The sequence below is a fragment of the Panicum hallii genome, chromosome 7, assembly GCF_002211085.1.
Source record: "Panicum hallii strain FIL2 chromosome 7, PHallii_v3.1, whole genome shotgun sequence".
Taxonomy (NCBI): domain Eukaryota; kingdom Viridiplantae; phylum Streptophyta; class Magnoliopsida; order Poales; family Poaceae; genus Panicum; species Panicum hallii.
This window is the reverse complement of record NC_038048.1, coordinates 37,868,403-37,893,087: the sequence shown is the minus strand read 5'-3', so window position 1 is coordinate 37,893,087 and position 24,685 is coordinate 37,868,403. Positions and strand designations below refer to the sequence as shown.

Genomic DNA, 24,685 nt, shown 5'->3' with positions numbered 1-24,685 from the left:
TGTTGGTATACATGTGAGTCTAAATTTGTTCTAAGTCAAAATATCAATTCTTTGAAATTCCGTAGTTTAATAACATGAAAATTATATATGACCACGATATGGTGAATCTAAAAATTATCTTATGATGTTAAATTATACAAAACTGGAAGTAATTTTATATTCTCAAAACTGAATAAATATATTGAAAGCTATTATCAGGCAATGTTTCAAAAAAAAGTTGACCGAATTTCGGTCAAATCCTCAAATACCCATGACAGTGACGTAATAAGGAAAGTAAATAAGGATGTGGTGGCTTCAAATATGTCAAACAAGTTAGATAACGTGTGATGCCAGTTCTCACGTCGAAAAACCACCACCACCGTTGGTCTATGACTGAGTTGGGCCTCCCGTAATGCCCCACCAAACAGTCTTATTCGTGGGCCTGGGCCAGAAGCGTTGAACCGGACAGGATCATGCGCGGGCGGTGGCCTGGGCTCTATGGGCTATGTATGGCGGTTCTCATCCGGGAATTCTACACATCTTCCGGAACGGAAGATAATTGCTTAGATTCGTGCAACTCTTTCCTAGTCGTCCGATTGGTGCTGGTCGCGCTTGGTACAGGACAGAGAGCGCAGCGGTCGGGGAGAGTTGGCGTGTTTGAGGGAGTATGCTAGACACGTGTAGGTTTGTGGTTGGTCTGGTAGGTGTAGTTGGTCTTTTGGATTTGAATCTTCAAATCCATTTTTCTCCTAAACTGTAAACTTATATTTAAATCCATTTAAACCATTGTGTTATTGACAATTAATCCAACGCAATGAGATCCAATATGAATATATTTTTACTATATTTTAAAAATCAACACTTTAGATGAACTAGATCAACATTTTAGATATACTATTTCAACATTTCCATAACAAATGTTGAACTAGTTAGTTCAAAATATTGATTTGATTTGAAAATAGTGTTGAATCTAGTCTTTTAAAATATCAAGTATACCGATTTATTATTTTGAATATACTAGATCAAAATCTTTGAAAGAAATATCAAACTACTATACAGATTAGTTGAAAGAACAAAAAGTTGTTATCTGCGCTGTTGTCCAGGCTGCATGTGCACGGATTAAAAAAAAAGAGAAAAGAAAAGGTACCTACCACCAGCGTGCGGCCCGCGCTGCTGCATACAGGATACGGCCAGGTGCATGGCCCCCTCATTGGCCCATAGCGCGCGTCTGTGATGGGCCGCAGCAGGCCGTGCGACACCACAGATTCCCCATCGCACGGAAGATGTATACAGCTCCACGCTGACTTCGCTAACGAAGTCGCCTCCCTGCCTTTGCCGCCATCACCATCAGCAGCGCCGTCTCTGGGGCTGTGGTTGGTGTAGTGCGCGATCCGGCTGCTCGCTCCATGGTACCGTCCGCCGAACAGCTTCCACCGTTGGCCATGATGTCATGTGCCCAAGGCAAGGGATCGGTGCCGTGCAGGGTAGGGCCGGGTGGCAGACCACACAGAGAGGAGGCCCATCTCGTCGCTTTGCACCGACCAGCAGCGTCTCCGTCGCCAATCTCTCTTCGGAAACTCAGCAACCAGACAGACATGGAAGGGGAGCCGCCGCTTTTGTTAACTCACCCCAGTCATGGTAGATGATGAAACCATGGGCAAATCAGAAACGAAAGACAGAGAGACGACTCCGTTGGGCGGTTGAGATTCATTCGAGAACCACGCCGCTTTTCCCCAGGGTCCATGCCCACCATCTTTTTCCCCAGACAACAACCAGCGGAGCAGAGACCCAAACGCTCCTGGCTCATCATTCTCGCCATTGACACCGGTGGACTCCGCCTCCGCTCCGATCAGCAGCCTCCTGCCGGGCAGCCCGGCAGGCGACCGCAGGCCCGCACGAGCACGGCAGATGGCGCGGGATGGCGACGCGGTATCCCGGGCCATTCCGGGCGGCGTCCAACGAGGTCGGGGCAGGTGTTTTCTCCCTTCTCCGCCGTGTGTGGCCTACCCTGAGGCCGGAGTGCCTAACCACAACACAAGCATGTGCCTCCTCCCTGCCCTGTGCTGGTCGCCATCTGCAGCCCCCACACTGCAACTGCAAACACCACCGCCCAACAACGTCCCTTTTTTTCTTGCTTTCTTAGTGCTGGTCGTACATGATGTGGCCGGGCTCCGGACCAACCGCCGGCGAGGCCGCCACCTGGAGGCGCCGGCCGAACGAAGGCGACGCCATCGCACCGAATGCGGTGACGCCGACGGCCGTTGGATGGTAGTACCAGGGAATCGACCGCAATTTTAGCCCGGCTCGTGATGACTCGCGGCACCGGCTACTGCGATTCTCCAGGAACTTTCTGCACACAAAATCGCCGGCTCTGCGTATGTGAAGCAAGCGTGCTGTACAACACAGGTAGAGGTAAGTCAGTATTTCTCGCCCAGACACTCGACGAACGTGGTGCCTTTTTGCTTTGGTGTTTCTGCATCGGTGCTAGTAGTAGTATCAGAGTAATGGCGAGTGCGAGCGTTGAGTCGATGACGGCGAGTGCGAGCGATGACGCTTGGAAACGAATGAGGCGGTGCTTCGAGGGTCCTGTGCTAGCTTCTCTGTTCCCTGGCTCAGCCGCCGCAGCGCAGGGCGTGTGGTTCGGCGAGGGGTGGGTAAAAAAGAATACGAGGCGATGCCCCTGCCCGGCCGGCCCGTCTCTTTCCGCGGCATGGCCCGTGCTCCCTGCTCCTTGTATCCATCCCCGGAACTCCGTCCGTCCATCACTCGCGGAACACCATGTGCCCTCGTGTGGCCGTGTCCTCGGTAGCTCGCTTTGCACCGGCGGACGGGACGCCTAGACGGAAGGCCATTCGACACCTCACGCCGGGCCGCCGGGGAGAGCAGCTTATTATCTGCTTGTGGTCCTAGCCACCTAGGCCGGGCTAAAAATGGCCACCCCATCTCGCAACAGGAAAAGCAGCAGACCCCGATCCTCCCGTTTCCAGGCCAGGCCGGGGGTCTCTTTCTATAGTTCCCATACTGACAACCAGCGGGACCAAACGCTCCCTTCCATCACGAACATGGCAACTGCATGGCCGAACACGGCCAGCCACCTGCGGCACCGCAGGCACGACACGAGTGCACGGCACGCCCCGACGCGGCGAGCCTGGAGCACGATCGGCGACGCCGCGACGGGGGCAAGAAAGGACGCGCTCTTCCGGCCCGTTTTGGACGCCGCCCAACGAGCTCCGGCCAGGTGTCCTCTGCTGCGACCTACCCGAGCAGCACAATCTCTCACACTGTCACACAGTCACATGGGCTGGTTGAGGCTGACTGCACGCAAGGTTGAGTCTCCGTAGCTGCTCGATCGATTGCTCCCGTGACCTACTGCGTGCTCGCCACCTGGACGTCCGGGGAAGGACGCTGATGAAGGCACCCAACCAAACCGCACCCAGCACAATCATGTCCATAGCCACCGCTCCCCAGACCGTACGAGAAGCAAGGCCCCATTCCTCTAGCTTTTCCTTCTGATGATCCAATTGGTTCATCGCCTTTCGCTCGTCAGCTTGCTCTGTGTGGAGTGTGGACCGCGGTGCTTTTGCGCCGGCACTGAGAGTGAGGACTTGAGGATCGAAGGTTAGCAGTAGCAGCAGCAGCTGCTCTCGGAGACGACGCACTCCACCGGGGCTTTCCAGGTCCGCGTGCTTCTCTATAGCTCTGCCCCAGCATCTATCTGGGCCTGGTCGACCACGTCACACTGACGCAAGGAATGTTCGTATATATCCAAATTAATTTTGTTAAAACTGAATCCCAAATTCCTACACACACAAGAATTTTTAAGAAAATAAGAAGACTGTCTATATCACACCCGGTATTTTTCCCTTCTCAACACCTGAATTTTTTACCATTAGATGAAGATCTGACGGTGGATCTCGTTCTCATCTTTTTCCTCCTCTTCTTCCTCCCACACTGCCCCCCCCCCCCCCCGTCTCCCTAGCCGCCAGCACGAGGCTTCCGTGAGACCCTCCCGCGCCCGCGGCTTCTGCGTCTGCCCCTCCCGAAGCCGCCACACCCGCCCCGCCATGGCCAGACCCTCTCGCGCCCGGCGCGTGCTCCGCTGGCCCCTCCCGGCGCCGCCGACCCCGCCATGGCCGTCGTCGCCCCCGCCCCGCCCTAGTCCAACAGGCCTCCTCCACGCCGGCTGGAGAGAGGATAGAAAAACGGGTGTGAGAGAGAGGAAAGAAATACCCCGATATGATTTAGCTTTCGCGTAAAAGAAACACTGTACTAAACCCCGTGGTACGACCGAGGGAAAGGCCGAAAGGCTGCAGGGCGCGACGGACTGACAGCGGAGAGGGCCGTATGGCACCGGAGAGGGAGAAGGCATATATTCTTCGCGGCTTCTCCACTCAAATGAAATGGCTACTATATATGGCGGTGGCGCCATGATATTCCTTGCACCCTCGCTGCAGCGCTCCGCCTGCTTGCTCCACAAGTTGACCGCTTGCTTGCTTGCTTGCTTTCTTTCTTTCTTTCTTTCTTTCTTTCTTTCTTTCTTTCTTTGTATTTCTTTGTATGCGAGGAACGCCGAACATTTTGAGATCCGAGCTGACTTCATAACCTAATAACACTAGCTGGAGCAAAATAGTAGTAGAATCGTATTCTAGGGCGGCTGCGGCTGTGTGGCAAGGGGACCAGTAGGTTGTTCAAAACTCGCTCAATTTCTGCCTAAAGTGAAGCACTCCGTTAGTGTAGCATGCAGCTGGGGAGCACGCAGGGACCGGGCCGGGGCATGAATGCAGCTTTAAGTATTCTAGCTCCGTCACATTCACTTCTCCAATCACCACACAAATATATTTTAGCTGAGAGACTTGTCATTGTCCCGGGCATTAGCTTCCCGTCCGCTACATGTGGGAGCATAATTATCTTTCCCCTAATCACCTTGCTTTAAACTTGGGCAGAACGTGCTGCGATTGGATCAACCAAAGGCTTTTTTTGGGGAACCTCTGCGTACTGCGGTGGTGTGTGTTGGTGGCACACGTTCCCCGCTGTGTTTGTGGAGCAGCTGAACGCCCGTCGTAATGCCTGTTTCCTTCCCGTCTCAGAACTCTAGGTTTTGCTGCACGGCAGCATGGTGCAGTGCCAGTATGCCACAATCTTGTCTTTTTCGCATCGTAAACGCAAAGGGTATGTCTTAAAAATTTGTTCTTGTTTTTTACGAGGGAGATTATTTGTCTTTCGCCCCCGCCATTTTGGGTGGTGTCGCTTTGCTAGATTTTATTCCTTCAAATCTGTAGCCTTTTTCCCTCTGAACATGCTGGATCAGAATACTGCCTTTTCATGTCGAGCACTGGTTATTTTTTTAGTTTTGCACTACGGCAGCACCTAGTAATTAGCACTTGAATGCTGCCATGTGAAGTGAGAGCATTAGCTGAGTGATCATCATTCCATCATCCATGGCGACTGAATTGGTGTTGCCATTATCTCCATCGAGCTGTATCATCACGCGCATCGGAATTCAGAAACTTCTCAACCAATTTGTAGCCGGAAGAGAGAGAGAGAGAGAGAGAGAGAGAGAGAGAGAGAGAGAGAGAGAGAGCGAAACCCATGGCAGAAATGTCCGGGCATGCGTTGCGATTGCGACTTGCTTTCTACTCCAGTACTAGTACCAGCTAGCTAGAAATGCGCCACATTTCAAGTACCGAGGATCACAAACTTCCGCCGTTTTTAAGCGGCAGGGGGAATGCGCACCGCCGGCTGGGAACACGATTGACATCTGAAAAATCAGCTACGTTGGCATCTTGTTTGCGACGCGCAAAGTTTTAGGAATTTTGCTGTTTACCCCCGCGGTGATCGTCGCAAAATTCACACGAACTGACTGAAAACTTACGCCCGGCCCGAACCCGACAGCGCGCCAGCATCTGGGTCAGCTTGATCGGGACTTCCGGGAAGCGCACGCACCCGTTCATCACATCACACATTGACACGGCAGCGACCCACACAGCTAGGGATTACACTCAGCCAGCCGCCGTCGCCGGACGCCGCTCCCAGCCCCCGACACCTTGTCCCGACCTGTCAACAAGCCGAGCGCGTGCCGACGGGTCACATCAGGCCGATCCGGGCCGTCCAAGCGCTTCTCGGACGCGAGCTGTCGCGTCCGGGGCCGTCGGATGCCCCGGCCCGGGAAACCCGCGCCTTGTACAAATAGGACTCCCGCTGCCGTCGACCTCAAGCTGACCCGCCATTCCACTCGAGGTCTCCTCCAGCCGTGCCAGCCAGAGACCCAGAGTATAGCCCACAAAGTGGTAACGCGTCGCGCTCCGAATGCAGCTTCTCCCGCGGCTCTGCATGGCCACCGGCACCGGCGACGGCGACGGGGAGGGGAGCGGCAAGGGCGGCGACAGCAGCAGCGGCAAGCTGGCCACGGCGGTGTCCTCCTCCTCGTCGACCGTCTCCACGTCGTCCTCCGCGGCGGCGGCGGCCGTGTCGGAGGAGTCCTCGTCGGCGTCCCTCCCTTCGCTCCCGTCGCTCTCGGCCGCGGCGGCCGCCACCCTCGCGGCGTCCTTCTCCCACGTCGCCACGCTCCGCCCCGTGTGCGCGGGGCCGTCGGCCGCCGTCGTCGCGGCGGGGGACTCCCTCCATGGGCTCGTCGTAGCGCGGCCGGCGGCCGTGGCGCTCCACGACCTGTCCACGCTCGAGGCCACCTCCACCTCCGCCGCGGCCGACGCTGCCGCTGCCGCGGGCTCCGTGAAGTGCGCGGCGCACCTCCACGGCGGCGCGGCGGCCGTGACGGGCCACCAGGACGGGCGGCTGCGGCTGTGGCGGGTCTCCTCGCGCTCGCCCGCGAGGCTCCGCCTCGCCGCCGCGCTCCCCACTGTCGCCGATCGCCTCCGCAGGTTCCCCGTCCCGTCCAACCACGTGACCGTCCGCCGCCACCACCGCCGGCTCTGGATAGAGCACGCCGACACCGTGTCCGGCGTCGCGGCGTCTGCCGACGGCCGCCTCCTCTTCTCCGTCTCCTGGGACAAGACCCTCAAGGTCTGGGCCCTCCCGTCGCTCCGCTGCCTGCAGTCGCTGCCGGCGCACGACGACGCCGTGAACGCCGTCGCCGTGGCGCCCGACGGCACGGTGTACACGGGGTCCGCCGACAAGCGCGTCCGCGTGTGGGCGCCCCGCCCCGCGCCCGACAAGGCCCGCCGCGCGCGCGGCAGGAAGCACCAGCCCGCCTACCACCTGGTCGCCACCCTGTCCCGGCACACGGCGGCGGTGAACGCCCTGGCCGTCGGGTCCGGGGGCCAGGCGCTGTACTCGGGCAGCAACGACCGGTCCATCGTGGTGTGGGAGCGGGAGGACAGCGCGAGCCACATGGTCGCGATCGGGGCGCTGAGGGGACACCGCAGGGCCGTGCTCTCCATCTCTTGCTCGGCCGGCGGGCTCGTCGTCAGCGGGTCCGCGGACCAGACCGTGCGCGCCTGGCGGCGCGCCGCGGACGGCAGGGGGTACGCGTGCGTCGCCGTGATCGACGGGCACGGCGCCGCGGTCAGGTCGGTCGCGGCGGCGCCCTCGCCCTCGCCCGCGCCGCAGAAGTGGCCCCGGGGGGGCGGCGGCGGCGGCGGCGACGAGGAGGAGTGGCGGGTGTGCAGCGCGAGCTTCGACGGCGAGGTGCGGGTCTGGTCGCTGCGGGTGTCGTCGGGTTTGTAGTAGGTGCGATTTGGCGCGATCTTTTGACGTAGGGCAGTGTATTTTTATTCTTACCACACCAGGTTTTGGTTTGGCTCTTGGACACGAACGTTTGTGTAGATACAGAGAGATCGGAGTGCCTAGCTACATTTTTTGTGTTCTTGCAAATTTCTATCGCGATTGCAAATTTGTTCAGAAACTTATACATTTTCTGTTCCATTCCCTGCACCTTTAGTAAGTTTGCACTAATGATGACACCTATTTAGCGACAAAAGTGTGCAAGACAGCGAGGAAACATCTCGGTTGCTTGTTTAGGTCGATGTTCCGCTGTCGATCGATGGCTGCTTTTCAAAAAGCAAAAGAGAAAACTATTCGACTGCCATCTTAGTCAGTCAAAAGCCACAGAGTTTTTTCCCGCAAAAAATAAAAGCCATAGAGTTTCAAACTCCACGTAGGTGTAAGACATATATACGCACCTCCATATAAAAAGAACACAAATTCAAAATGTAGGTCTCGAGGCTGACTAGGCTAACAGAGGTTCTGGTCAAACACGCATGAGTTTTGCTAAATTTGATAGGAAACAGCCCGTTCCCAGTATGAATCCGGGAAAATCCCATCATAGTGGGCGCCAAGACTGTTTGGCTTTCGATAGCTAAACATGTGGAAACTTTTGGTCTCAAATTAGCAACAAGCACAAAAGAATTCTCTAGACCTGCTCATTCCTGTTCTCCTACAAATACCAAGGACCCCAAAAAAACTGGGTGCCAGGTGCCAACTCCTCCCGGCGCATGATTGCATCCCACTTGCATGCTGTGGGCAGGGCACGCAACGCACGGACGAAGCTGTAAAGCGGCCTCGCGCATCCGCCGTGGGATCGGAGCTGGAGACGGATCAATCGGCCTGCCGCCTGCAGGTGAGGTCGTTCTCATGGTGGTGGCGTGGCTGATCGGAGCCGACGTGAGCATATCAGCTGACGATCTAGCTAGCGAGCCGCCACTCGGCCACCACCTGCCGGGCTGGCTGCGATAAGGTTCCGTCACTTTTCTCGACGAGCTCATCAACCATGCCATGCCTCCTGTTTCGCCGGCCGTTCAGCTTCACACTCTGCAAGCGAGCCTCTTCACTTGGCTACTGGATTCGCCCCCCTTTGCCATCGTCCAGTTGCCCTAAAGTATTTCAGCTTTTATCCATGCATCGTCGTCGTTACTCGTTAGTGTTAGGTGATTCTAAGTCTTTAGATTACACGGCGCCGGCAGGATTTGCACGAGTTGTTCGTCTTCAGGTGTGAGTTAAAGAATCTCCTTTAATTTGACAGTATTAGCGCCGAGGATCATTGTTAATCTTATCCTGCCTCTGTTGACTACTGGCGCGGTTAGCCAAAGGAACAAGCTAGCTGCGCATCTCCCGCAGCCTTTCCAGCAGATATTTTGGCAGGGGGTTAGGCGGATGGTAACTGATGAATCGACACATGGACACATCACCTGCACGTTGAAACTAAACAGCAATGTAACTTATATTAATTAGCCCATGCAGAGTTGTGTGGACACATCACCAACAGAACTACATGTGTAGAATAAGTAACCATGTAGTGTATGGTAAATCTTATTTTGTGATCGCTGATAGGAGAAAAGGAGCTAACCACCATTCATACACTAACATACTGATCGATCTAAAAAATATCAGGCTGCTTAGTTTAGTCTGGATGATCGATCTGTGGGCTACTAGCTACTAGGCGACGAACGAGTGGGATTGCATTGCTGGATAGAGTTAATAAGTCATCAGCGCCCTAGTTGCATGCGCTGATTCGACGTTGACACAGGGCTGCGAGGTCGCCGGGTTTGGCCGAATCCATGGAGCAGTGGCGGTGTGCAGGAGTGGAAATAGTTTCCTAATCGCCTCCACTAACTCACGTCGCCCCCACGCTGCTCTAATCACAGGCGTCCGATTAAGTAATTTATCAATCTATCCATCTGTTTTGGCGGACATACTGAAGGCTCAACTGAGCTAGTAGCAGCTGGTTAGTTCGTGTGGATTCAAATTCAGATGTTGCCATATGACAGAGATACAGAGTAGTGGTAATGTTTCTTGATGAGAATCCACATAGTTGGGTGCTTTCAACTGCTAAATGCAGAAGCAAATTTCACATGTAATGGGGGTGCGAGTGAATAAAGGTTAGCGTCTCTTGTGTCCAGTGCTGAAGTCGCAACCACTGCTAACTATCCGATTCTGCTAGCTTTAGCTCTGTTAATATAAGACAGGTCTGAAGTCTGAACACTGTGCATGCATGTAGAAGTATATTCTAGTAGCACTAGCTGAGACCTGAAAGTGTCTGTTAAAAACAAAATTACTGTCTGCTTGTTGCGCAAATACACAATGCAACCAACTCTTTTTGTTTTTTTGAAAACTAAATGCAACCAACTCGAAATTTATGGTTGGTGTGCAGACTCTAGAGACATACTAGAAATTTGGAAACGCTCAAGTTTGAGTCCATGCATTAGCCTTGATTTTTGGCTCTACCGCATTTTGCATATGCTCCGGAGCTAGAATGGGTAATAATAATGCGCAGCATTTGCAGTACGTCCACTCTGATCTAGTCTTATAACTATAAATAAATTCTAAACAAACTAAAGAACAATTTTTTTGACCAGCAGCAGATGGAAATGTGAAAGCATCGAAGGACGTACCTGTTTCTGTTTCTTAAATGCCAAATTGGCAGCCAGCAGCGTGGGGGACGATGAGTTGGTCCTGTACTAGTATTCTTGCTGCAAGATGCCATGCCAATGTCAAGACCAAGTGGCCGGCCGGTCTCCTGTCTGAAGAAAACCACCGGCCGGCCTCGTGCCTGGTTTCAACGGGGCTCCGAACGAAGGTGCATGCACCGGTGCACGCACGCATGGATATGATCCACACCACGTCACGGCCGAGCGCAGGAACTAAGATCGTGGGCATCTATCTATATATCTACTAATAGATGCATGTATGTATACTGCTGGCACATGGAGCCACGGGACTTGGAATATTCGACCATATCATCGGTTAGCTGATCATCAGCTCAGCTGGATAGGATGAAAGTTGCTGCTTAGCATTGTCTTGTCAACAGCTGCGTGCATGCACAAACATGTGTGCCAATTTGTGCGTTATGTGGTGCCGACGTGGTTTTGGCTACCCTAAAACGATCTTTGGTATCTTATGAACATGTTTCTTTCAAAAAATAAAATAAAAAATCTTATGAACATGTTCCAGGACCACACGCTGCTGTCTGCCTGCCTGCCTTCAGCAAATGTGTTTCTGGCAGCGTACCCAGATCATCATCGTAACAGTGACTCGACTACGACGAGCGCGGGTTTCCCCGTAGGTGCCGTCTCGAGGACTGCCTCGCGACGGATTTCCAGGGGGCAGGGCAGCCAGGCACAGGTTTTGGTATACCGTCCACCCTGGTACCTCCTCTTCCCTGGTAGCTTCTTCCACCCCATGCTGCCTATTTGGTGCTTGTAGATCCGCGAATCACGGAAGGGCGCTCCGTCCATCGATGTCGACCAGCAGAGAGGAGCCCATGGGAGCTCTATCCTTCCAGTAATGATGGCCGAAGAAGAGGGAACGGGCGGAGATGACGTGCAGGGGATATCTCATCTTGAATTCTTGGAACAATGGTGTCCGGTCGCGATAACTCGGCGAGCAAAGAAGTTTTGGTCCAGCTCGACAATGGGAACGGCACTGGTACGATCTTTGCCCTGCAGATCCATCTGTTTTCAAGCACTCATCTTTTTTGTGGCGGCTCTATCCGCAGATCCATCTGTTTTCCAGCTCAACAATGGCGCGTTGTCGATGGAGCACGCGGCGGCTCTAAGCTGCTACCCCTTCATGGATCTTTCATTTTTCAACTTTACAAGCTAGAACCAACAAGGTGCGTGATGTCTTATAGCAAATCCCTTTCTAGATTAGATATGAGCAGCATAACAAGCAGAGCACTGTTACTGAACCTTGCCCTCTTTTTTTTTTCTTCTTGATTTCTGTTTTTCGTGGTAAAGAGGAGTTCCTTCAGCAACTATTTTCCAAGCTATGGTAATGCAAGCAAGCCATGGAGTGCTAGTCAGGGGATTGATAACAATACAGGGTATGGTAGTGATGCCATGACTAGTGAGATTAATGCCAAGGGAGATGACTGCTGTAAAGGGTAAACCAAAATTTGATCATCCAGCAGATAGTCTGAATTCATGGTTCAGCCAACTTGGGCAGCCGACAAGTACTCCAGCTTATGATGTCACTGTGTGTGCTCCTTAAAATGCATGAAACTATTGGTTGAGGTGCAGTTACCTATTCACAAAAACAACAATGCCAAGCTCATATGTTTTGTGTTTAGGATGTAGGTTTGCAAAGATTACCTTTCAGCAATATTCTTATACAGTGTGGTAAAGGCTCAAACAGATCTGAAGTGTATACTTGTTTCAAAGCAATTGAAACTGTTGTGTGATAAGTGACCGAGACCCATTGTATAAATGATGGTTCATAAGACAGGTAGGCTATAGTGTGTGTTGACTTCTATGTAATCTCTTACGTATAGGTCGCAGACTGACCTCTGTTTTCATAATTAACCTCATCTTCACCTTGGACTGACCTCTGTTTTCATAAATTCAGAAGATACGCTTATTTGTGGTTTCCTCACACAATGGTACCTCTTTAAAGATTACATTTCAGCTCGGTTGAACCATCTTTGCGAAAGATGTTAGTTATAATAAAATCCGGAGTATACATGTTTCTCGTATGTCCTCTCAGCTTGTAACAACAAAATCGAGGATTTTGTAGAGAAAGAGACCTTTAATTGTGCAATTTGCAGACATTTACAAGCCCATCCGTTCCAACTGTACGAACATAATCCAGTTGGTTTAACTATAAGAAATGCTTGTCCTTGAAATGTCAAAGTTTCAGTTACCCGCGTTGGTTACCAGCAGCATGGTAGTTGGAATGTTCTGCTTGCCTAGAAAAATCTAATGGTTGTTTCTAACAAAACACCACATTTTGTACAATGGATCAATATTAGTCTCAACACAAAAGAATTTAAAAGCAAAACAGATTGATACTGTCCCTCAAGTTGTTTCTTCAAACAAAACATTTTCAACCAAAAAAATTGTAAAAGCGGAACAAATTGGTACTGTCCATCAGTCTGTTCTTTCAAACAAAACATTACAGTTTCTTCAATGAAAAAACCAATCATCTGAACAAAAGAAGATAGAAATATAAATATAATAACCTGGCACTACCAACAGGATTTTGAGAGGATAATTTTTTTGCAGTATCCACACATTGGCTGAATTGGGAAAAAGGATTTTGATCATAGTTCAGATAGGATTCATGAATAAGCTGTTCCATGAATATGCTGGGCAATTACATGAATTTGAAAATAAAAGAGCATCAATGCAGCCGTTGGACGCATTTTCATTTCCTCAGTTCCTCCTCTCCCAACTCAAATCCGGACTGTCGCGAGCCTCCCAGCCTCCCCATCGCACATCTGATGCTGCTGCACAACAGCTAAGATCGTAGCCATCGGGGCTGACCAACGTCAGAGGCGAAGTGCCCGTTGTCATCAACAGACGCCATCTCCGGAGCTCTACAAACACCACAGAGCATTGGAGCAGGTATAATCTAAGTTCATAGGTTGGTCTACTCTTTGCATCCTACCTGTTTGATGATATGTCTCTTTCATGAATACAACATATCTACCTATGTAGTTTGAGGGCATCTTTGCTTTTGGGTTTTGCAGGTGACATCTTTGTACAAAAACTAATGTTTCATGTTTTAATTTTGCATTGGATTAGTCAGCTCTCATCTGCCGAAATATTGATTGGAAATATTGGTGGCTCCGTGTGTTTCCAATTCTGACCCATCTATGTGTCTTTTCCAAAAGTAACAAGGTATACTATGAAATTTCTAACCATATATATGGAATTTACAATTATAATACCATATTTCTCCTTTGCATTGCCAAAAAAGAAGAAAAAAATAAAAAATCCTATGACTAAGTCATTTCAAGTTATGTCATTATGAGATGCTTATTTGCATTTAGGAACTTTCAATTTAGTTGTAGGAAGGCCCTTTTAGTGATTTCAGATCATTTGAAGGTCACTTTAGATTATATTCTCTTTGAAGAATTGTCTATCTGAGCATTGGTTTTTCTCTTCATTGACACGATTTGTCATCTCTTAGGTATGCTGCAGAACCGAGAATCATCAGGTTCTTTGTATTCTTACATTTTTCTCCTTTACTAAATTATTTACAGTGGTAAGATACTTCAAATTGGAGAATGTTTGATGTTCACCAGTGTGAGTGCTTTATCTGATCTGTTCAACCTCCGCACTGTTGCCTAGGTTGATTATTCATCTTCCTAATATATTTGTTACAAGGAGTTCATTGCTCAGTCCGTTCGAAATGAAGTATTGATGTTTTCTAAGGTCCGTCAAATTTTTGAACCGTCGCTTTTTAAAAGATTATTGGTGCAAGTTTTTAACTCTTAACATCATTTTGTAGTTAGATTAGTATACCAGCGGTTCATATGCGGGGCTCCCATGAATTCACATCATTACACAATTCATATGTTGAGCAGATGCTACCTTCCTGTCTAACTTTTTAGGACAATTATTATATGCTGATGTGGGTCTAGATTTTAGTGCATACTTTGTATCCGTTCTTCCTCTGCATGTTTTTCTGCTTGAACAATACCCAATGAATACACCTTTCATCCTGCTGTGTTTAATCTTGCATCTGAATATTTCATACTTTATTAATGCAAACATGAAGTCACCACTATATATACTATATATATCCTGTTCATTAGGACTGCCTCCATTTTATTTTCATGCATAACTATAGTCAGTTTGCTCGAGTCTAATGCACAATGCACAGAGATGTGTCTTGAAAAGAATTGAAAAGGTGTTCCTTACATTCAGTTTGCTTCTTACTTGTGCGAAGCTAATTCCATTTTCAAATAGACTATTAATTATTGCCAAGGGATAATGTAGCTGTTCCTTTGATTTATTTTCCCCACTTTTTGTTTGTAGAGGGATAGTGGTTTCTGTGTTATTCGTCGATTTTTTGAAACTAACTATTTTAAAAAAAGATGTCTGCTGTTTTTTTCATCATTTGCCATCTGTATGTAATGTGCAAAATTAATATGAATGCATAACACAAATATGCATGCAACGCTACAACAGATTTGGATTGATCTCCTGCCAAAATTCCGTTAGTTAGGGGTGCATTGAAGCAATAAATTTAGCCAACCGTATGCTAGGATTCATTTAGACTGAATGTTCTACTATTTCTTTTGCCATTCCATTCTGCCTTGATTTGGCATTCATTTCTCAATGATCACCGTGTATATTATGTTTGTATCCAGCTTATTAGAAATGGGTCTTTATTTCCATGCATAGATGAACCGTGTGCTCAAGTCATTGCTTAGAAATGTCCTTCCAAAAACTGAGATGGTGCTTCTTACATTTAGTTTGCCGCTTCATTTTGGGAACCTAATTCCATTTTCAATCGATACAGAATAATATATCCTTAGCAATAGTGGGACAAGAGAAAAGTTGAAGTCCAAGGAAGTTTTGAAATATCCACCAATGTGATGTGGAATTTGACTAATTGGATTAGTATACCTATTCCCTATTATGTCCGGGTTTCTGAAATCCTTAACTTACATATAGTTGTATATAGTGTGTTTCAGGGGGTTCAATTTAGTTTGATTAGTTTCTGCCTATAGGTGATTTCTATAAAAATTGGCGCTGCTAATATCAGATGTGGTGTGTAAATACTTTCTTTTTTCTTCATTTGACATTTGATGCTCTATCAGGATAATTTGTGAGGGTGTCGCCGTGCTGGCGTGGCAGATCACATACAGTTGTGTGCCATAGCTATTTATTACCTTATATAATATAATAATCTTTTTATTTATTTAGAGTTGTTGGCTTAACAAGTTAACCTGAAATATCCCAAGTCAATTTAGTATAAGCTATCAGCGTATTCCATATTATTCTTAAACTGCATGGAACAATGCCCGTTGTAATTCGTCGCCTGCGCATGGGCGCGTCCCCGGGCCGAAGCGCGTCACCCTGCCTAGTATTCCCCCTTCCAGAACCTTCACAGTACTGTCACCAGGGCTGCGTGTCGGCGGTGAAACGAGCAGAGCAAGCCGACAAGGGAGGGAGCTAGGCCCGGCGACCGGTCGGATCATGATGGGCAAGGTCTGCCCCCAACAAGGCCAGCTCAACTGGTTTATTGAAGTTCAACTTATCCTTATATTTATATGAAAGAAAAAGAAGATAAAGAAAAGAGAGAGAGTGTACTATCTCTCTTCAATACCTAGCTCAAATAAAAACGTAGCCAACCCACTTTATTAATGAGAGAAAGATTATAAAATTTAAGATATTTTGAACAATATGCTATAAGACAAACTAATGGAAATATACTTTTTATCTTTTGCAAAAGTGGATAAACTTAAAGCTAGTGTACTATCTGGAACCATTGGAGGCGGCGATGTACGGCCGTGAAGGAGCTCGCTCGCTCGATGGTGGCGCCTGCTACAGGCTAGCCGCAGCCTGCTGCAGTGCGTTGAAAACTGATCGATCAGATCTCGATCGGAGGCTACCCAACGCGATCGACGATCCGGGTAGCGGAGCTGGAGCCAGGAGCCTGACCTTCGACAAGGACGCGCCTCCAACTCCAACCGCTACAGCGTCCTGCACGCACGCGCTGGGTCAGTGTGCCAGCGACAGTGGCGTCGCTCTCCCACCAGAATCTCCGCCCAGCTTCTAAAGTAGTGTTTGGTTTACGAGCGTATGGGAATGGAGCCATTGTAAGACTATCTCCAGCGATATCCTTCAAATTCCATCCCCTATTTCCATCCTCCATATCAGCTTCATTCTCTATACCAAATTTAATTCCAACAACATCCTCTATTTCCATCCTCTATACCCCACAATCTTATTTTTCTATCATTTCTTCCAACGCTCGTTTTCCCCGAGCGCAACGCCCCGCAGCCCCTCCTGCGCCGCCCCTGCCCCGAGGCCCCGCGCCCCGCCGTCCGCGCCCCGCCGCCCCGCAGCCCCTCCAGCGCCGCCCCTCGCCCCGCCGTCCGCGCCCCGCCGCCCCGCAGCCCCTCCCGCGCCGCCCCTGCCCCGAGGCCCCGCGCCCCGCCGTCCGCGCCCCGCCGCCCCGCAGCCCCTCCCGCGCCGCCCCTCGCCCCGCCGTCCGCGCCCCGCCGCCCCGCAGCCCCTCCCGCGCCGCCCCTGCCCTGAGGCCCCGCGCCCCGCCGTCCGCGCCCCGCCGCCCCGCAGCCCCTCCCGCGCCGCCCCTGCCCCGAGGCCCCGCTCCCCGCCGTCCGCGCCCCGCCGCCCCGCGCCCTGCCCCGCCGCTCGCGCGCCCCGCCCCGCCTGCCCCTGCAGCCCCGCCGCGCCCCTGCCGCGCCCCGTCGCCTGCGCCCCTGCAGCCCCGCCGCCCCTGCGCCCCGCCGTCCCGTGCCCTGCCCCGCCGCCCCGTGCCGCCCCTGCCCCGCCGCCTGCGCCCCGCTGCCCCGCCGCCTGCGCCCCGCGCCTGCGCCCCTGCGCCCCGCCGCCCCGCCGCCTGCACCCCTGCAGCCCCGCCGCGCCCCGCCGCCCCTGCGCCCCGCCGTCCCGCGCCCTGCCCCGCCGCCCCACGCCGCCCTGCCCCGCCGCGCCCCGCAGCACCGCGGCCCCTGCGCCCCGCTGCAACGCCGCCCCGCCGTCCCGCAGCCCCGCAGCCCCTGCGCCCTTGCAGCCTGCAGCCCCGCCGCCCCTGCAGCCCCGCCGCCCCGCCGCGCCTGCGCCCCGCCGCCCCGCCGACCCTGCGCCCCGCAGCACTCCCTCCCTCTCTCGCGAGTTCCTCTGTGCGACCGGGATGGAGGATGCCGCTCCTGCTTTCTCTGTGGGGGACGCAGCGCTCCTCCTCCATTTTACCGCACGCGATAGCGGATCCCGCTGGAGCGATACAGCCGCTACAGTATCCTGTGTTTTAGCGAACAGACGCTTCTACCGGACGCCGCTGGAGATAGTCTAAATAGGCAATATTCTCTTCAGATTCGGGACGGCTCCACGCCGCAAAATCGAGTGGACCGACCCGTCCCACTTCCACGGCGTTTTTTGCCGTGAGGTCGGGCGGTGCAGGGGCGAATCTCGTGCGGTGTGGGAGCTCGGTCCGGCACTAGGGTGGATTGCAGGTGGAGCCAGGCGGCATAGGGCGGAGCTCGGTCTCCCGCCCAGCGGGCGGGAGCACACGCGGCGCGGGGTGAAGCTCGAGCTCCCGCCAAGGGAAGCTCGGGTGGTGCGCGGGGGCGGGAGCACAGGCGGCGGCGGAGGTCGAGCTCCCACCTAGGGGAAGCTCGGACGGCGTAGGGTGGAGCTCGGGGTCCCGTCTAGGTGAAGCTTGGGTGGCGTGGGGGCGGGAGCACGGGCGATGCAGGAGCGGAGCACGAGTGGCGCAGGGAAGCATCCCAGCAGCACGGGGAAGGAGGCCGGTGTGTCGAGGGAGAAGAGAGGGTGGAAGGGAGGAGGAGCCATGGCTGGCGGAGCTCATGTTGCTACGGTGGAGGAGATGAGGAATGGATTGGGTGACCGACAAGTAGATCCCATGTAACTGTGGTTAACGGAGTAATGACAGTTATATCCTGGTACCTCCAACCAAACAATAAATGGAACGTTCCATCACTCTAACCAAATACAACATATAGAATAACCTTATCCTTAAATTTAGGAATGGAGCTATTTTGTTCTAACAAGCTCTCCAATCAAATGCTACCTAACGCACTGTACGCACATGTCGACGCGCTCTTCTAGCTCACGCCGTCCCTACGCTACCGGCAAGTTGCGTTTTGCGTCGCATGCGTGAGCTGAGTTTGGCCGGTGGAGCGAGAGCTTTATGGCAGGAGCTTCTATCTTAGCCGCTGTTCTTGAACAGGTTCTGGATCGCGATTCAGACGACGAGGGCGTGTGTCTACCCCAGAATGTTCCTTTTAACATGCCGGGCGGAAAGGGACGGAGTGGACGGCGCACTCGAGGGCTCCTCTCTCCCGTGGAGCTCTCTCTCCCTTGCTTTCTCGCTCAGCGGCGGGAACGTAGCAGCCATGATGACGACAGCAGTGTCTCCACAGCTCGTGTATATAATACTCCAACATGGATCGGTCTGCTACGTACCATCATCAAGGGAGCAAGAACTCAATCGTTCTAGGTAGTACAAGAACGTACAGGATTAAAGAACTACAGTAATAAGCTACGTATAAAGCTAAGCTAAGACCTGATAACGAACGGGGTTCAAAGACTGCTTGCTAGGTTAATTAGTTCATCAAGCTGCGACGAACGAGATGGACGGCCCAAGGAGGAGGGAGAGGAATCGAGGTCTCAAAGCCCAGCACAGATTGCTCACAGTAAAGCCCATAGTCCCTAAACAGCGCGGCTCCCGGAAGGGCCCATGAAGGCCCACTTGTAAAGTTGTTCTTCTTCAGTTAACTGGCCAACGCGTCGTCGTTCGGGCCCGTGGGCGTGCTCGACGACGAGCTGCGCGTCGGCCGGGACCGCGGGCGTCCGGGCTCGTCGGGCGGTTCCAGGGCCTCATCGTCGGCACCGGCCTCGAAGGCGGCGCGAACTACCTGACGTCTTCACCGCCGGCGAGTACAGGGGAGCACGCTGTCGGAGTGTCGGTGCTGGGCCCCGTGCTCGGGTTCAAGGGCGCCATCGAGCGCCCCGTGGTGGGCGGCACCGGCAAGTTCAGGATGGCCCGCGGCTACTCGCTGCTCAAGGTCTTCGAGGTCGACCTGTTCGTGCTCAACTGCTCATGCATCGCGCCAAGTACTAGCTGGCTGGCTTAAGGTGCTATCTAGTCCAGGGAAATACTATAATCAGTTCATTAAAGGTAGGTTTGGTTCAGGTGTGAGTCGTGAAAAAGCTGCTATCAGATATCTGCTGTGAAAAAACTGCTGTGGGATGACTGCTGTGAAAAAGCTGAAGGTCGTTTGGTTCAAACTGCTACGAGTTGTCGACTGTGAAAAAACTATATATTATCTTTATGCAAATTGACAGTATACAATATTTCTTTGTGATGATCAAATTTTTTTCCTTTAAATCTTTATTTATATATATAAATATTTGGAATTAACTTTTTTATTCTTTTTAATTTTTATTTTTCTATATATAAAAATCTTTATTTTTTTATATATAAAAAGGAATTGAAAGGGTATATACGTGACCAATAGTAGGTGTGTAGTTTTCACAGATTTGAAAAAGATACAAAAGTAGGGCACAACCTGCTTTTAAATTTATATTACAGAAAAACAGTTTTTTCAAAGCAGCTGCAGAAAAGCTGACTCCTTTGGTTCTACTTTCTGCAGAAGTAGATTTAAAAAACTGAACCAAACCGAGCCTAAAGCACCTCCTTTTTTATTTTGCCGAACATTCAGACGACGCGACTTGACACCTACTTCACGGTTTGTCTGTGTGCGGCAAAGATGTCCCATGCTGACATCATTTTACTTTAGAAAACGAACAGGGGATGACGACAGAACCCCTCCGATGTTAAATGCGTTTGTCACCGTTGATTTTTGAACACTGCACCGTAGTTGATCATTCGTCTTACAAAAAGTATGTAAATATTATTTTTCGCTTATTCTATCATTATAAAGATATACTTTAAGCATTACTGATATTTTTGCACATCTATACTAAAATTTTGAACAAGACAAATGGTCAAAAAGACAAATGGTCAAAAGCTAGTCATGATCAAAAGTCCGCAATTTTGAAAAATTTGAAATGGAGTGAGTACGTAGAGCAAGGGAGCTAGAATGTTTGAAAAATGGTGCTGATCACGATGTTCGTCGGCGGTGAACCTAAGCTTTGTGCTATAACTCCAAAAGATTTAGGGCAAATTTTCTGTATGCCATTGGAAATTTACGTGTCCCTTGTGCCACTAAAATTCTACACTTTCCTTGAGTGCTATCATATGAAAATTACAGTTACCTCAGTGCTATCACCGTCAATTCCGTACCAAAATATCACTGTTCTAGCTGTAACTGCCGTTAAAGTAAGGTTGAAATGTTATTGTTGCCCCTCGTACGCTGACGAGTTTGGCTCACACGCAGGCACTCTAATTCCCCACCGAGGCAACCAGACATACAAATCGATCCCCTTTTGGTCTTCTCCCATCCAAATCGAGCACGAAACCCTAGCCTGGAGGCAGCACACGGCGGCGCCGGCGCCGGCGGCGGGTCAAGGTAGGGCTTGCGCGTGGGACTGGGCACTGGCCTGGCATGCGCGCGGGCCGCGGAGGGGTGACTGCAGGCGGGCGGCCTCGTCTGGGCGCGCGGCTTCGTCGGGGCGCGCGAGCGTTCCTGGGCGGGCGGCCGCGCTTCAGACCCACGAGCGCGCCTGGGCGGGCGGCGCGTGGAGGCAGTGGCCCCTGGTGGCCAGCGCACGTGGGGCAACCGGCCACGCCTGGTGGATCCGCGGGGCGTGCGGCCGCGCATGGGGCCACTGCGCCTGCAGCAGACAACCCGTGGGGGCTGCTGCTCGTCGTGCATCTGCACTAGGTGCCAGTCAGTTCACTCAGGCCCCGTTTAGTTTCTAAATTTTTATAACTTTTGGCAATTTTTGTTACTATAACACTTTCATTTGTATTTGACAAATTTTATCTAATCATGGACTAACTAGACTTAAAAATTCGTCTCGTGATGTACAATTAAACTGTGCAATTAGTTATTTTTTTTACATCCATTTACTGCTCCATGCATGTGTCCCAAAATTGATGCGACGGAGAGAGTGTAAAAAGTTGGAATTTTGAAAGGATCTAAATAAGGCCTCAGCCTACGTCTAGCCACTCCACCGAGGCTACATCCAGCTAACCGAGCCTAGCCTACATGAATCCGATGATGATAAATCTGACGATGATGACAATTACCTAACAAACCCCGAACCACAAAATGAATTTTTGGGTGTTGATGAGGAGGATCAGCACTTAACCAACACATCTAAACCTGAGAGCAGCACCTCGGACTCTGAGTCAGATTCTGATGGAGAGTACCTATATCACCTCCACCTCCAGCTGTTGGTTATGACAAAAGAAGACCCTGGGCAGCACGTGCTCCAACATGGAACATAAGCATATCTATGCATGCAATTAAACATGAGTTTGAATATAATACTGAAAAAAATGATCCAGAAAGAATAAGGGTGTATTGTTCAAAGAAAGTGGAAGAAGGATGTAGGTGGAGATTACGTGCTAAAACAATGGATGACGAAGTAACTGTACAAATAAGTTGTGATTTTGTATTATTCTTTTTCTACTGTACTCGTTTATTGTTAATTATGATGATTAACTAATGGACCTTCATATCAGGTAAAGAAGAACTCTCATGGACACAAATGTACTAGTGCAGAAAAAGTAAGAATGTGAAGCAGGCAATAAAATTTTAGATTTGTGACGTCGTTAAGGATTGGTTGATTGAAGATTCAAGGCAAGGGGCAAAGGCACTACAAGCTAAGATTAAGGAAAAGTTCAAGGTTGAGGTGTCTTACAAGAGATTGTATGCAGGTAAGGAGCTAGCACATAAGCAACTTTTTGGTGATCGGGATAGTAGCCTTTAAGGCAGAGGTGGAAAGATTCTATCCGGGTAGTTTTGTGGTAATTGATCATCACAGAGTCCAAGAAAAGGTCAAGTTTAATAGATTGTTTTTTTCACTAAAACCATGCATAGATGGATTCGATTCAGACCACACTTGGCAATCGATAGCACTTTCTTGCCAGGAAAATACAAGGGGCAATTAGTATGTGCATGTGCTGTAGATAGACATAATTGGATGATTTAATGGATAAGATCAGACAACTTCTCATGCAAAAGTGGGATGCAAGGAGGACATCATCTAGGAAGATAGATGGAGATATTTTGCCACACATGAGGAAGAAGTTGAAGGAGCAGAGCTTCAGTTTGGATATTGGATGTGTCTAGATGCTCAGATAAAGTTGCTGAAGTGTGTGCAAAAGGAAGCAATGGCTACAAGTGTATAGTGAACCTACAACAAAAAACTTGTTCTTCTTGAAAATATCAGGTCTCGAGTATTCCATGGTTACATGCTATAGCCTTCATCACTTCAATGAGAGAACCTTTGAAGAAATATGTTCATCGATATTATTCAGTTGAGAGATTTAGAGCTGCATATGAGAATCTTATCCCTACACTGACCGGCAAGTTCGAATGGCAACAATCTGATCACGACTTCTTCATGTATCCACCTATTCTCAAGGCTGTTGCTGGTAGAAGAAAGAAGGCGAGGTTTAAAGGATCTGCCGAGAGCAGTGGCAGCACAACACACAAGAAAGAGCAGCGTAGATGCGAAATTTGCAAGATTTTGGGTATCATTGGAACACGTGCAAAAATGGTGATCCAGCTGATATAGCTGCCCAGCTAGCATAGAGGTAGCGCATTACATATTATTCAAGATGTGAATGTGATATATATTGTTAGACAAATGAAGTAATATTGTTTGTTCATGCAGGGGGCCTCCTATGAAGAAAAAAAGCAAAGCACAAAACATGTTCAGCAATCAGTGGAGAACAGTATTATAGTTGCTGGCTCAACTTCGTGAGGACCTACACCAATATGTTTTCCACCAAAGTAAGTAGCTGGACACTTGGATTCAACTTTTCTTACAATTTAAAGTTGTAAATTATCTAAAATGTCTTCTCTTTTCTGAATTGCAGCCAAGCAAGTTCCAAATCAAGCTCTGGTAGGACTGTTTGGTAATGCCAAGTTATTATTTAGGGACTATTATTTAGATATATTCTGTTCATTGGCACACTTTTATTTCTCTAGCTACTAAAATAAATAAACTCTTAATTGCAGGTCAGGATGTGACTCGAGCCAACATGAGCCACTCTCCATTGAGTACCCTTTGCCTTCTTCTTAAACAACACCACCTGATACCTCCAAGTAGGGAATAGATAACCAAAATGCACAACGGAAGGCAAAGGCAAAGAAGGCTAAGGAAAAAGAAGCAGCAAAACTTGGTGCCACATCATAGTCCTGCAATGTGCACCAGAAGCAAGGCACCTGATAGCCCAGCAATGAGCACCGGAAGCAAGAGAAAAATTCGTCCAGCTGTAATGTACAAACCTCTCATTTTATTTTTAATATTATTTTGCTTAGTTTGTAAGGTCTGTGTGATGAGCTTTGCATGATTTATGTGATGACAAACCTCTCATTTTATTTTGTACAAATTTGTGGTCCTCATATGGTCTATATAAGAGACTTCATCGTGTAATGGTCCTCTGGTTAGCTGCTACTCATTTTGGTTGTATGTGCTGGAAATAGATACTCATTTGGTCTGGCGAAATGTTTAAGATGCATGCAAATTAATAAGCACTAAACATTTATGTCAGATGTTTGTCACTTGTATTTTATTTCTCAAGAGCTAATATATTATTTCAATCTGGATATGAAACATATGTTATTATTAATGTTAATCTTATTTATTTAAAATATTTTAATTTACTGTGCTATTTGTCATTTATGTTAGTCTGAATATCAAAATTTTTCCAATAAATTATTATTGAACCACAATGGCTATTGAGGGAACAAGCAAAATTCTACATATTCTTACGGGAGGGGTAAAAGCGTCATTCGCATACCACGTTAACAGCAATCTAACAGCTTACTAACGGTAATAGCACTGAGAGAAATATAATTTTCATATGATGGCGCTTAAGGGAAGTGTAGAATTTTAGTGGCACACAAGAGAATAGGTAAATTTCCATTGGCACACAGGGAATTTGCAAAAAAAAAAAACTAAGGTTGGGCTAGAGGACGGCGGCCGCTGACGGAGGCGCGTCGATCCACGTGGCGAGCTCCGTACGGCGCGGACTGAGAATCACGGCCGTCGCGCCGTCGGCCGCGCGCGAGCAGAGTAATCCGCCGCACCCCTCTGCGTCCCGGCTCCCGGCGCCGTGGTGATCTCGTCGTCGTCAGCGGCGTGGCGTACGAGCAGCTCGGCCCCACGCG

The 24,685-nt window shown here is 50.0% G+C and overlaps 1 protein-coding gene, 2 long non-coding RNA genes and 1 pseudogene across 3 annotated transcripts; all 4 read left to right on the top strand.

The window, feature by feature from the left end:
* The first annotated feature begins 6,159 nt into the window (after positions 1–6,159).
* LOC112901011 (protein JINGUBANG-like) lies at positions 6,160–7,844 on the top strand. The gene has a single exon (XM_025969821.1). It carries the CDS (start codon positions 6,286–6,288, stop codon positions 7,660–7,662), a length of 1,377 nt encoding a protein of 458 aa, XP_025825606.1. The 5' UTR covers positions 6,160–6,285; the 3' UTR covers positions 7,663–7,844.
* Positions 7,845–10,904: 3,060 nt separating this feature from the next.
* Positions 10,905–12,244, top strand: LOC112901077. The gene is made up of 3 exons (XR_003230240.1): positions 10,905–11,358; positions 11,429–11,545; positions 11,670–12,244. It is a non-coding gene; the product is annotated as an uncharacterized LOC112901077 (long non-coding RNA).
* A 6,904-nt stretch (positions 12,245–19,148) lies between these two features.
* On the top strand, positions 19,149–19,507 carry LOC112900745 (annotated as a pseudogene).
* Positions 19,508–20,786: 1,279 nt separating this feature from the next.
* LOC112900425 lies at positions 20,787–24,030 on the top strand. The gene is made up of 5 exons (XR_003230196.1): positions 20,787–21,220; positions 22,027–23,103; positions 23,184–23,302; positions 23,389–23,427; positions 23,531–24,030. It is a non-coding gene; the product is annotated as an uncharacterized LOC112900425 (long non-coding RNA).
* The last annotated feature ends 655 nt before the right edge of the window (positions 24,031–24,685 follow it).